At 33.1% G+C, this 14,825-nt stretch overlaps 1 protein-coding gene across 8 annotated transcripts in view; it reads right to left on the bottom strand.

Annotated features, from left to right (window-relative positions):
- LOC143231124 (rho guanine nucleotide exchange factor 16-like) overlaps positions 1–14,825 on the bottom strand; it is a 34,345-nt gene that overhangs the window by 18,063 nt on the left and 1,457 nt on the right. For 3 of the 8 annotated variants that reach the window (XM_076465738.1, XM_076465740.1, XM_076465745.1), the window contains exons 2-8: positions 14,184–14,367; positions 13,726–13,831; positions 11,937–12,491; positions 10,140–10,230; positions 7,349–7,508; positions 4,897–5,040; positions 4,042–4,277 (exon numbers count right to left, since the gene is read on the bottom strand). In XM_076465738.1, coding sequence (XP_076321853.1) covers positions 4,042–4,277; positions 4,897–5,040; positions 7,349–7,508; positions 10,140–10,230; positions 11,937–12,381 — 1,076 coding nt within the window. In that variant the 5' untranslated portion in view covers positions 12,382–12,491; positions 13,726–13,831; positions 14,184–14,367. Of the gene's footprint in view, positions 1–4,041; positions 4,278–4,896; positions 5,041–7,348; positions 7,509–10,139; positions 10,231–11,936; positions 12,492–13,533; positions 13,691–13,725; positions 13,832–14,183; positions 14,424–14,825 lie in introns of those variants that run through there. The other 5 variants (XM_076465741.1, XM_076465742.1, XM_076465743.1 and 2 more) reach the window with 3 other exon arrangements.

The raw sequence follows: 14,825 nt of genomic DNA on the forward strand, positions 1-14,825 counted from the left end.
GGAAAGAAGAGATTAATGAAATTAGTAATAAAAAACACTCACCCTTCTTTATTATCTAATGGATGTAGTTGATACAGATAGAGGACGAGTCGAAAACCCCAAGATGAAGATACTGCCACATCATGCACTGTCCTCTAGCTGGCATTTCAACTGGACTGCTAAGGACATAGAAATGTGCTTCATCTGATGAGAGATGATTCACAGAAGTCTTATCACTTCTAAAGAGAACTCAGAATAAGTGATATGAATTCATTTTCATACCCACTTTTACAAAGTATCTGAGAATAAATACCTGGAAACCAAAGAACCCCAATGAATAAAAAGTCCTTATCCAGCATCTTTAAAGGTGTTAGTGCATACAACATAACGATTCAAGGCCTTCATTGGACACAATATGATTTGGATCCAACTGGCCATAGAGAACAATTATAGCTCTCAGGTGAATTGGTGATAAGGATTTATTTCTTTCCTTTGCTGATGGGGTCTTACATAAGAAGAATATTTCTGTGTATAGGAGAATGTAGGAGAATGATAAAGTGTCTTGTGTACATGCAGTACAAACAACTCCAACCAGTGACGTCTGAAGGCCAGAAACAGCAAAAATAAACATCAAGGGCTCAAACTGATGTTCAGAAAGAGCATGTAATACCATCTTAATATCCCAGTCAGGTAACAGAAATGGTTGTTTAGGATAAAGGACCAAAAACGACTTGAGATAGCTAAAGAGCATTTGTAACTCAAATACTTCATAGTGAGTATCTATAGGAAATGGATGAGACCACATTATACAAGGTAAATGTGGAAAATGAAATATCTTTGTCAAGGAACCAGGTCAAAAATCAAGTTGCAGTTGGCACTTCTGGTCAAAGGAGGTTCAACCTCCTCTCAGCACACCACTGCTGATATGCATGCCATTTCCATTGATAAATGTCCATCATGAGCTTATGCAAAGACTGAAACAATTACATGGCAACCTTAGAAGTTAAACTCCAATGTTATTTGGAAGACCTCATAACTTTTGTGCATGAAGTTTTAGCTTCAGGATGACTGAGTACATGATGTTGGTTCATGGTTGACTCAACAGAGATGGCCAACCAGGAAGTGGAAGAGGTGGGCACTTCTGAAGGTACCCCAGAAGCAAAAACCATGGTTGTGCTAGTCAATCTGATGTAACCAACCCAATTTGACATGGGGTTGAATGAATCATAGCTAGTACTCTAGATAACATATAAATCAGTGGGAAGGCATATAGCTGCAATCTCATCCAGTCCTAACTGGAAACATCTATTATCAAACAACAAAGGTGAGGTGCTGGAGACTAAAATAACAGTAGTTGAGCATTCCAGTGAGTGGGAAATACATTGATCATACCAAACCAAGAGCAATTCCAATAAAAAGCTTTGTAATGGAGCATCCATTCTGTTGGAAAAATCCAGTTGGGTTAAGATAATTGATCTGTCACCAAATTCATCATCACTGGAACATGATAAACTAGTAGGAAGATATGATGGAAGTTGGTCCAATAAAGAAAATCCAAGGTTTGAAAACAAACAGATCTGGAAAATGCAAGACACTACCATAGAACTGCCAAAGTGAAGCATGTCAAATAAGTCCAGACCTTGAGACATCACCCTTTGAAGAGCAAAAGTTTGAAAACATTGATACTTATGGAAGCCTTATCATTCATTGGAATTCCTGACTGTTGATATATGCCTCCCATCCCTGAAGCAAGCCATCCATGAAGACATGATCTATGGACAGCAGAGAAACAACTATTGTAGTATTAATCTGATCTAACTACTACTTGAGACTGAAGATGTTGATCCTGAATAAGGAGACTGGAGAATCTAGTGGATCTCTGTTCATAATCCACTTGTCATGTACAAACAACTGAAGGGATCCCACATCCCCAAAAATAAGAGTCATCTGTGCAGTGGGTGAAAGAGAGGTGGATAAGAGTTGAATTGTCTGTTCCATAGCTTGGAGCCTGATGAGAGTAGATTGAGACAGACTGGGACACGTGTTGACAAAGATACCCAGACCGATAATATACTGTATTGGAGTGAAAATATATTTCTCAGCTCTGATAATGAAGCCTGCCTTGTTTCTTCCTGAAAGTAGAATCTAGTTATGACATTCTGCTAACTAATGAGATGGTGCCAGCAATACCCAAGTCATCCATGAAATGGTGTGTGCACAGGCTTAGGTAAAATAGGTGATGAGAGAAATTCGATATGATTTGACAGAACACACATGGTGCTAATGCAAGTCCATAGGGCAGAGACCTAAACTGCAGCATCTGACCACTGTGCACAAAATGCAAACAGTGGCAGGAAGCATCTGCAAAGGAAACATGAAAATAGGAGCTGGTGTTATCCAACATGGTCATCCACAACCCTAATAAAAAGTATCAATGGAAAATGAGGAGTGACTTCATTGCGAACTTTGGACAGTTGATACAGACAAAAAAATTGATGTCTGGACACAAATCTCCTTTTTTCTGGGCACAACAAACAGATTGAAGTAAAACCTTGGAAAAACTGGCATGACTCTCTCCATTGCCCCCATAACCAACAAACCTCTGATAGCCCTATAATGAAGTTATGAAATCCAAGTATATGTGGGAGGTGGAAACACTACAGGCTGGGTGGATAATGGTGGTGGAGATATGAACTGAATGACTAATCCTGAAACAAGGACCTGTAGTTCCGGTAGGTTCATGGTAAAGGTTTTCCACATGTCTAGATATTCTTGGAGCCAGCACCAATGGAATAAAGAAGTTATCACCAATGCTTGCAACATTTAAACCAACAGGAGGAACCTTATAGATATGGGCAAAATTTATTCTGAATATCAATGGACAGAGGGGCTGATGTCATAGGTAAGGACACTCAAACAAAGTGGAACTGTGATTCCCTGTAGAAGCCAATGATGACAAAATTGAATGCAGACAAGTGACATCAAACCTTAATTACAAAGACTCTGGAATTTACACAAAAAATCAATGGTTAGAGAAAGGAGGCCTTATGTAACTAATGGAGAGTGGCAGCTGGTAAACAAATACCCTCCAACAATGCATCTCTACCCAACAAATCCCAACAACATACCAGCTAATAAATAATAGAAAGTACAGAAGCTGACAATTTAACCAAGATAGATGCTAACAATGGTCCCAACTCATCAGCAAGCTGATGTAGCAATAACTAAGAGGCTTCCAACAAAAGTTGAAGGGGTAATAAATATATCTTAGCACCATATATTCTCAAGATGGCTGGTATAGGTATCAACACCTTAATTATAATAAAATACAAAACAACCTTCTCATTATCATGAATCTTAGCACCATAGTTAAGGTAAGACAAATCCTAGAAATTGTGATATATTCAGGTTCATCACAGACTCTATTCTGGAACCCCACATTTCCAGGAATGGGATTATCCTTTGAGAGTCCAAATAGCATTCACCTGTCAGTAGTCGGCTAAAGCATATTGTTTTGACAAACGTGGCAGACAAGATACAGCAGTTTCTTCAGTAACTGAGCAATAAACTACCCTGCATGAATTGAAAATATCAGAAGATGAAGGGAGAATAAAGTGCTCACCTTCAAATCTTTCCGTCATCAAGAAAGGTGGAAACTCAAAAGCAACTGGGAAAGACCCAAAACATCACACACACAATTTACCAACTGAAGATAAAGAGATGGAAGTGGCTGATCCAAAATGGCATCATGAGAAGCCAACAAAATGAGGTGGGAAAGGAATTAAATGAGAAATAAGAGAGAGAAACAAAGAAGAAAAAATCAGATCAATGCTTAAATAGGCAAAGAAAGATACGCTAGCATTCAAGTAATAGCTAATATGTAAGGAGAGATAAGTATATTTGGAACCATGTCTTAATATACAAGTGAACACAAAAAATAAATAATAATATTATAATAAGAGTACAATAATATATCAAATAGTATCCTAAAAATATAAAACTTCAATATTTCCAACAGTATAAAGTAAGAAAAAGGAATGTGTTTAAATAAAGTGATTTTACCTTTGACTAATCGTTCTGACAGGCAAAATATCTGAAAATAGCATTTCTCTTTCTGCTTGTTCCAGAATACGGTTGGCCGACAACTGGCTTGTAAGCTCTGGACAGTTAACAAAATGTTCCACAAGGATATCTAAACTTCTGAGGTAGGAGACTTCTGAAGTGATGATTTCAAACAATGCTTCTTGTTGTTGAATCTGCTGTGATGTCATCGTCTCAAGAAGACCACTCTTCATGACCTTTGACATAACATACAAACTTCAACAGTTAAGAAAGTCTTTGTATAAATAACAGCACTGGAAATTAAAAATATGAAACCCTATAACTCCAACACTATTGAAAGATGGACTTTTTTTCATCAGGAGGGCAAACTGTTTGACTTGTTGTGAAAAATGATCTACCTTTCACGAACATCTGAGTTGTGTGGTTTCATATCTTTGATTTTAAATGGACGTTTTGAACAAAATCTACGTGTTTTTCTGACATTGGAAGTTGATACAAATGAAATAAAGTTTAGATAGTTTCTATACAACTGTTCATTAATAATTAAAACTACAGGGCAAAAAATGTTTTTATGAGTACCAAAAGTGCATTCCAATAATGGTTTTTATGTTGTGTTGCTTAGCAACAAAAGTATATAAGTTATACCTTTAGGCTAAAATGGGTTCAGAATCCACACACTATGAACGTAGTAACCTGAACAAAGTCAAGTAGTTTTTGGATACCCTTGATTTACCATCTTCAACAAAATGGGCAGGGGCCTACCTTCAATCCAGATTTGTTCACACAGACAATAATACAAAAAATAAGCTACACATATTAAAACATTTAAAGGACAATACATGACAGTTAAGGTACCTCAGGAATATCTTTCCACAAAGTCCTTTTACCCTCTAATGATATCTGCTTTAGGCAAGTTGATGGTTGTGAAGGGGATCCACAAGAATTCAAGTGTGACACCCTAGTGTTTGGTGTGATACTGCAAACATTACTGTATATGTTCTGTAAAAAACAAAACAAAAGAACTTTTGTTACTTTATCAATTACTAAAACACTACAACAAAAATAGCATAAAGCTTCTGCTTTCTTTACCTTTCATTTCATTGGTTGTTGTAACAGTTATGCAAGTTAAAAACAAGAATAACACACCTGATAGGAAATGTCTAAATTTTCTTTTGTATTATACATTAGAACTATACCAAGACAAGTTTAACGCATGATCAGAAAAATTTAAAACAATTCTACAACTTTCTTCACAACTATAAACTCTTTACAGAACATTTAATATCAGTAGGAAATTTTCATATAATCAATCAGAGATAAATGAACTATAAATGCCTAAAAACAAGTTGAATTACTTTTACCTGAAATTCTAGTTCTAGGCTTTTCCAAACCAGTTCTCTTGGCTATGGTAGTAACTATTTAGGGACTAAAGCTTAACAGTTAGTGGTACTTGCTAATCACCAACTGATTATAACTCGAATGATTTATAGAATGTTCCTACAACAATGATACATACAAGTAAATCAAAACAACTAAAAGGTTGGTGGTAGATGCCTTGTCCCTACTCAGCAATTAAGCATTAGTGACAGTAGTAGTACACTCAGTATCTTTACCGTAATAAGTATAAAGTGAGCAAATGTGGTGACAATATTTTAATTACTTGAATAGTTGGATTAATCTGAAATCTTAATTTTAATTAGTCTGTCTGGGTTTTGAATACAGACTGGTATTTTTTACACTAGGTATCTGTGACTTGTTGGCAATAAACATGAACAACAAACAGACAACACACAGTCAACTTGTTTTCAAATGATATTTGTAATAAGTCAAATGTATATACAAAAAGTTCTTACACTGTAGAATATCACTGTATAATCGAAATTTCTAAGTAATTCTATTTTCTAGTCAAAAGTCCACACATGCTAGTTCAGTTACTTTAGAACCCAATTGACAAGATGAATTATTTTTCTCTTCTCTGTTTATTACTAGACAGTGTGCAATAAATTCACTTATGCTACCCTGTGAGTTACCACGGTCTTATCCTGAACTTCAAATAATTGGCTTCTATCCATCAAAGTCCACACAGGCAATTGAAATTACTTTAGATACCTTTTCACAAGACAAATTACTCTCTTTATGTTTGTTAAACTCACTTTAAAACATTGCCTGTTATGGCTAAACTAACTATCATAGAGTCTAACTTCATTTTCACTAATTTAACATTCTTTAATTTAATTTAACCTCTACTGGTTAACACAGTTGTATTTAAAGATTTAAATAACTGTCTCACTTTTTTCTTCAAAAGTCCACAGAGGCTGGTTCAGTAGTTTTAGAATCCAATTAAGAAGACAAAATATTTTTTGTTTTCTCTGTAAAACACTATACAAATCATCCATGAGGCTAATCATCATACTATGGCTAACTTCATGTTTTCTTTCACTACTTTTTTTCTAAATGAATTTCATTTGCACTTACTTGGTTGCCTATATATATACATATATTTTCCAACTGAGGCCTAGAACTTTCTACAAAGTACCAGATAATACAATATATAGAAAAGCCAGTGTGTTTTGATAACAATAATGGTTTTTATGTTGTGTTGCTTAGCAACAAAAGTATACAAGTTATACCTTTAGGCTAAAATAGGTTCAGAATCCACACACTATGAACGTAGTAGCCTGAGCAAAGTCAAGAACAAGAAGTTTTGTAGTTTAATAATAATTTTTATTAATTAATTAGTTTTTGTGTCACTAATCAATGTAATTGCTAATAATATGTAAATGTTTATAACAACAAAGTTGCTCAGCTCTGTAAGAGAGAATAGAAATCTTGTTAATCCAGATTTGATGCTCTGCAATCAATGGTATCATAAACAAAGTTTCCAAATAAGACATTTCAAGAAGAATGGCAAACAATATCTGAAAAAAACCCATAAAACTTTGTCTTCCTCTTACCAGGGTCATAGGTTCAGTGGCTATTATTCAATAAGTTAGTCTCTCTTCATTTGTAAAATGCTCATAGATATGATGTTAGAATACAAGACAAATGATTTGAACTTTTAACCTCTCATTGCCTTTAAGATTTTGTTTATATATGTGAACAGATTTTTTGTATTTTGATACTTAGAAAAAATTCTTCTTACATTATTAGCACAAGTGTCAAGTATGAAATTTTGGATTCCCAAAGAACTTAAGTATCCAGTCAACCTGTAGTGTCCCACATAAAAATACAGAACAAAACAGAAAGATCAACTTGCCATATAAACTATGGTAACTTTTCAAACAGCATAAAGTTCTATTGCACTAACCAAGATATTTAACGGTTTCTTCTCTTTGAAACCACTATCATCTGTCACACAATCTTCACAGCTTTTGGGATCAATAGCAGCAGAAGGTGTGGATGAATCACAAGGTTCTGTTTTATTCATAAATATACCACTTTCTGTTGAATCAGATAACTTGGAGAACCTGGATAAAAAATCACAATTTTGCTTATGTCAATGTATATAAAAATGGCAGGTGCTCACAGGTCAGTTTACTAGTATTATTGTGATGCTGATCATTGATTGTGCTTTAAAATTACTCAACAACACTAAATCCAAGTAATGATAACTAATTAGTTTTCTTCTTCCTCAATCTATCACTTGTAAACAGTTGTACTCCTAAGTTCACAAATAATGTTTACTTTCAACTGAGATTTTTCTCACTAATGACACTATGACTAGCTTACAAATAAACTTACTTGTGCAATTTCAAGGATAATAAATCTACTATCACTACCTGCCAGTATTTGTACACAGTTATACTTATGGGCTTAAATTTTTACAAATAATGTCTTATACTTTCATTTAATGGCACTATGAATAACTTACAAATAAAAGTACTTGTACAACTTCAAGGCCAATCAACCAAGAAAGTAAATGTATGTGATAACCAGCAATGGTCCAAAATTTCACTGAAACTAAGAATTACAGGAAAGACTGGTACTCTACTAACTGAAAACTGACTGACTCATTACTGACTGCTTACTTATAAGTAATGTACCCATCTAGATCTTAGTGAAATTTATATCACAACCTCATACATTCACTAACTAACATCTAAATTAAAATATTGGAAATAAGCTTGAAACAATATCAACAAAGGTTTTACTTGTGATGTCATGAAACTTACAGTTTGATTCCATGCTACTTGTGGGTCTCAAACATTCTTTCCTAGCAATCAACAGTATTTCATGTTAGTACATGATTTAGTGAAGCTATTCAAGCTGTTAATGACATAATCTCTGTCTTTGGCAAAAATCATACTGATCTGAAACTGTACTGCTACTCAGTATCTTGATAAAGATTTCTTTATGATACTGATTTGAAACTGTACTGCTACTTAGTATCTTGATAAAGGTTTCTTTATGATACTGATTTGAAACTGTACTGCTACTTAGTATCTTGATAAAGATATCTTTATGATACTGATCTGAAACTGTACTGCTACTAAGTATCTTGATAAAGATTTCTTTATGATACTGATCTGATACTGTACTGCTACTTAGTATCTTGATAAAGATTTCTTTATGATACTGATCTGAAACTGTACTGCTACTTAGTATCTTGATAAAGATTTCCTTATTCCATTACTTAGATGACTTACAGCATCAGGTAACATGACATAGAAAGACAAGTTTGTAATTTTTCACATACAGTGAATGTAAATGCATGATATCTAATAAAATGGTGCAAGTTACAGACCACACTATTTGTTGATACCAGTGCAAGATCTCTATATCACAACTCTTGAAATTGTTGCAAACATTTGCTAAAATTATGAATTCTATTTCTTGAATATTATCGACGTAAGAAATTATGTTAATATTTGTTGCAGAGTTCTTCAAACGTACATACATGATTTACTTTTAACATTGGTTTTACATTCGTACTTGTACAGATCTTGTGTTTTAAGAAATATCCATTGTGACTTTCAAGCTTCAATTAACACTTGGAAATGCCATTATGGAACATATAAATAGAAGGCACAATATTTAACCTTAAAAAGTAGTAATACTCTTTTACAAAGGCATTTTTAGCTATTAGTTTAAAACTCACTCTTTTTTACCACAATCATAACCAAAATCTTAAACCTCTGACAATCTTGGTGAAGTTGCTAAAAATGTTTTCTTTTCAAATTGCACCTTTACAAACAATACCTTGTTTGTAATATACACACAACCATACAAAACAATAATGTTTGTAAAATAAAAATTATTTTCAATATCACTTTCAATGAGCTTATTAGTAAGAAAAACTTTCTCACAAAAATAACAGAATTTTATTTTTTTAAATATTGTGAAAAGAGATAATCCTCCAAGAAAATAAATTTGAAAAAACAGAAGAAAAAATAAAATATTAAAAAAACAACAACAATTGATGTACAGGGTATCTCAAAGATATGAGAACATTCACCAAAAATTAAAGGTCAACTTAAATTACACTATCAAAAAGTACTCTGAACTTATGGCTCCTATAACAAAATAAAGTATTTTTTGGAAAAAACAACAAGTGGTGTTCTTGAAATGTGGTTTGCACAGAAAATGAAAAAAAAAAACACAACCTTTATATTAATAGAAAAGCTATTACATAGTTTCAAGAAATGGTTTGGAGAATACTACAGGAGAAAACAACAACAACATATAACTTTGTAATGTTTGATTTGTTGTTTCCATAACTCAGTCAAAAAAAATACTTTGAGAAACAGAAACAACAACATATTGATAACATGCTAAAACTGTTGCATGCATAATAAGTTATTCACAATTCTTGAAATTTAAAAGTGCACAAAATGTAACGTTTTTGTAACTCTCACTTCCCTCTAAATAAAATGGGGAAGTGTTTGAAAGAAGTATTACTGGACAAAAGATATTATGAATGGGAAATTGGAAACAGAAAAGAGATGTAAAAGTCCAGAAATTTTGTGAAAGTTGCTGCTGGTCAGTATAAGTTAGTTACTGTCTGCAAATTACATTATTTTGGCATTACACCCTCGCCATGCAAAAGAATACTTAATGATCCTTAACATAGGAAAAAAAAAAACAAACTGGTAATATACCTGAGGTAAGGATTCCATTCTATGGATGACATGACAGATTCCAAGAAGGATTCTGGTTCCATGCATGACTTTACTTTATAGTCTTCTTCACCTGAATACAATTTTTGGGTTTGAGATTGTCCTATACCACACAAAATTAACATTTAGGAGTAAATCATCAGTAACTATACAACACACAAATGAAGGACAACAGAAAAACACAGTGGTAGAAAAGACACACAGTGCAGTGGCTGATTTATCCTAAAAGGGCTTTGTGTTGAAAAATGGGATCTTAACATTTTCAAAGGGTTTTACTTCTATATTCCTGTGAAGTAAATCAGAACTCAGTGAAAACAAATGAATGAGGCAGGGAAGGTTAAAACCCTCCACATACGTTCTACACAGACTTGTCACATGTACTATTTAATCTGCACTACAATGACATTTCAGTTTCTCAGTGCACAACCTGCACAAACCTGAGTTTCTCACCATATGCAGAAGTGACAGTTTGGCAACAGAAGAGTGCCATAAAGGCTTAGTACCTTCATGATTCAATGACAGTTTGATGTTTTTTTTTATTTTGTGCATCCCAAGAGCTTTTCTTGGAGCACCAGGGAGAACTATCAAATCATAAGAATGTCCCAGCAAAATCAAGATGTCTGGCCATCTCATCCATTACTAAAAATTAATCTCCAAGAAAGTATAATAAATTATACAGGTTATCCACTCAAGTAACTGAGGCTGTAAAAAAAACAAAACGATTTCATATTAGTGATGTTTGTCATTTATTTACGTTGCCACTGAGTTCTTTCTTGGCTACACTTCAGGTGTTTTTTATTACATTTATCGTTGTATAGTAGAATTTAGGGTTATAATGTAAGTAGTATAAGTAATTAGTTCACATAGGGTGTCAACTCAAAAGCAGGGGAGTGCTGATTACCTGACTGACTAGCAAGGCAAAACTACTGCATGGTGTTGGGGTGGTGTGGAATTTATACCTTGCACAGGGTGCCATCAAACATTGGTACAGTGCTTGTAGAATGTTTGTATGTTAACTCACTAACACAAATTTCTCTCACTTATACAGAGAGATCCAGTCCAGAAATTATACTTTTTTTTTATTCAGTTTTGTTTTATTTGATTAATTCAACATGAATAAAACAGAAGTATGTGTACCCTGGTCACCAGAGCTTTGCTGCTGGATTTGGCAAGAATCAAGAATAACAGTTTGTTCAGAAATGTTCTACAAGTAACCGTAGTACCTGTAAACCACTTCAATGACAGACATATTTACAATAACTCTTTTACTGCTATGTTTGCAGATAACAATGTTCTCCCATTACAACATTTGTCTTTAGATACTTACAGAGAGGAATAACTTTAGTAATGACAGTAAAAAAATTCAAAACTTGAAAATGGTTAACATGACTAGCTAAATAAAAGGTTACGTGTATTATTTCCCATACTCATGTCCATGTCATTGATCTAAGAAGGAACTTCATACATTCATGGTGGTGAAAGAGTTCAAAATAAAAGTTAAAACAAAAATTATAAAATCACAGGCATGTTTATGGTTTCATTGAAACCTTAAAGTATGCATAAAGTTGACATTCAAAAGAAAATTTCCAGACATCAACTATGTTTATTAACCTAATACAAAAAAGGCACTTTTAATTAGGTGTTTCAGTACAAAAAAAATGCATCCTGCAAAATTAAAAGAGAATACCAACAGTACAGGCAAAAAATGTTTTGTATAATGAAAGTAATACCATAATGTACCTGTCTTTACTGTATTGGCTTGCAAGACAGTGATTTTACCTGATGCATTCTCTATTTGTTCACACGCTTTGCTCTTTGTTACATCTAGAGGAGTTGAGACACAAGGAAGAGGTGGCAAAGGTCTTTCTTGAGGAGAGGCTTTCTCAGAGGTATATGGTACATAAAAATTAGATCCTGTTTTTGTTGTTAAAGAGTTCTCTTTCCAAGAAAAAAGACGATCTTTTGTCTTCTGAAACAGTGTCTTTGTGAGTGAGTGTTTCTTACTTGATTTCTGAGTAGTTGAATTAATCATGTTTTCAAGACTTGATACTTCTTGCTTTACCTTTATGTCAGATGACATGACCAGTTGAGCATCAGTTTGTTTAGGAACCTGATGCTCCACCAGACGATGCTGAGACTCTGGAACTTGCCCAGTGCTGACAGAAGATGGATATTGCATCTGAAGTTTACTTTCTTCCAGACATACTCCACTGTCACTACCCATGTCAAAAGTACTTGGCTGGTCATAATTAGATGAATCTTTGAAACACACATATTCATAGATATGTTCTGATTCTGTGGTTTTTCTAATGGTTCATTCTCATATACTGGGACCTAAAGTATGAATTAACAGAATCAAGACAGCAATACTCTTTAAATGAAAATACAAACATTACAATGCCTCCACAACAATTCCTAAAATACATAATCAATACTACAGTAAGCTAATGTGATTTTTAAAATCAAAATCAGGTTACAGAACATGTAAAACACAACAACTAATTACACCACAGTTTACAAAATACTTTGTGCATACACACACACCACTATCAGACCACAGTGCACCAACTAGTCCATGTGCACAGACACACCATGTACATCACTATCAGACCACAGTGTATTAACTAGTCCATGCACACAAACGCATACACAACATATACATCATTTTTAGTTTCAAAATTCAGTTTATGCAGACACACATACTATAGTTGGGTGAAAAATCAGTTCACTTGACTTTTGAAAAAACAAAAGTTTCTGATCTCAGGTTACATAATTCACACATTATTCAGTATTAACAGTTCTGTTGTCATTTTTCTCAAAATCTCACTTTCTGCAAAATAATGCATTTTAAATAATTCACTTATGACAGAAGTGAATGAACAAGCTTTGTTCTTGTTGGAATCTCAGTGGTAACTACTGTGGTGCTGGTTCTTATGATGCAACGTGTGACTACTAAATGATTAAATATCGAAATGTAGATATCTTAAACAAGTATTGGAAATATAAACCAGTACACATCTCATGAAAACTAACACACTAAAATGAACACAAAATACAATACTGAATTTAAAGATCAAATTAAAATTACAATGTATGATTTTGATTATCTGAGCTTTCTCAATGTGACTTGACAACTACAACCATGAAAGATTTTTGTGATAAAACAATTTATGTTAAGATGAGTTATACACGCGTACTATATGGTACAGTTATTTTTATTTAGTTTATGATGATGATGTGCTTGCATATTACTTTGTACCATCATTAATAACAAAAATACAAATGTTTTAATAAATTTTCTAGTTACAATAAAACCTTACAACTAACCATAAAATGTGTACAACACGAAAACAATGATAGAATGTTTTTAACTCACCTCAACTATAGTTATAAAAATTACTTTCAAGGTGATACATCACAACTGGTATGCAATACTGCAAAATATAGCCTTTACACAAGCCAAGTGTTTCTTTCCACAAATGTATCTTGAATATTTTAAACACACAATGAAAGTAACAATTATAATTCAGATTTGAAAGAAAATACAATGCTATAATAATACACATACGGTATCCAATATTGAAGTGTTCTGGTATATGTGGTCTTTCACTTTCATGTGCATTCGCATATTACTATATGGCCTTTTACTGTTGACTGAAACGTTTGGTCTTCTTCTGTTAAAAGAAAAAACAAAGACCAATTTTTTTTATTTATTATTCTCTGATGAGACGGGTTTCATTTCTAATTGATTAAAATGTAAATTTAAACAGACATATTTAAATTATAATTTCAACATGCAACGTTTTCACCTAAGCATTAGACACACACACACATATATATTTTACACAATGAAAAATATTAGGACAACATCAAAAGGTAACATTTAAGCCTCTGTTAAACAGAAATGAACAGCTGTATATATGTGCAGTTTACAATTTTTACTCAAACTCTTAAATACATATATCTGTTCATTTACAGTTCAATAGAGAATGTATCTCAACAATTATTCCACAGTCTTAACCTTACTTTATTACTAGTACTACACAGTTCTTCTGTTTTTTAGATGAACCCTTCTTCTTTGGTCTTTACATGCCAAGCAAACGGCAACATTAACATAATATTAGTCATGATGGATGCTTAAGATGGATATCTCTTCTTCCAACTCCTACAGGTCCATTACTGACAAGGCCTTATTACATCCTTTCGTAGACTTAAGTTAACATGCAATACAGATGAATTTGTAAACATTGATGACAAAGCTAGATTCTGATGGATACAAATAAAGATATTTTCTATCAAAATATTATCCTTTCTAATAAACATCTAATTATCACAAAAGTAAAACTACATTTCAAGTTCTAATCACACTGTTTTATCCATCATCTACGTCACAAAATGATTAAGTTGGACAGTTGTCATGGAGTTAATATGATAATTTTATAAGCTAAAGAGTACATGCATGGAATTTCTGTAAATAATTTGATGTGTAGTAATACGGTTAAAATTATTTTATTTAAAATTATAAATTGTATGTTAACATAAAATCTTAATGTATATATATACATTAGCTGCCTTCCCTCTAGTCTTACACTGCTAAATTAAGGACAGCTATAGAGATAGCCCTTGTGTTGCTTTGTGCAAAATTAAAAATAACAAACAAACAAACTC

Source organism: Tachypleus tridentatus, chromosome 10 (assembly GCF_004210375.1).
Source record: "Tachypleus tridentatus isolate NWPU-2018 chromosome 10, ASM421037v1, whole genome shotgun sequence".
Classification (NCBI taxonomy): domain Eukaryota; kingdom Metazoa; phylum Arthropoda; class Merostomata; order Xiphosura; family Limulidae; genus Tachypleus; species Tachypleus tridentatus.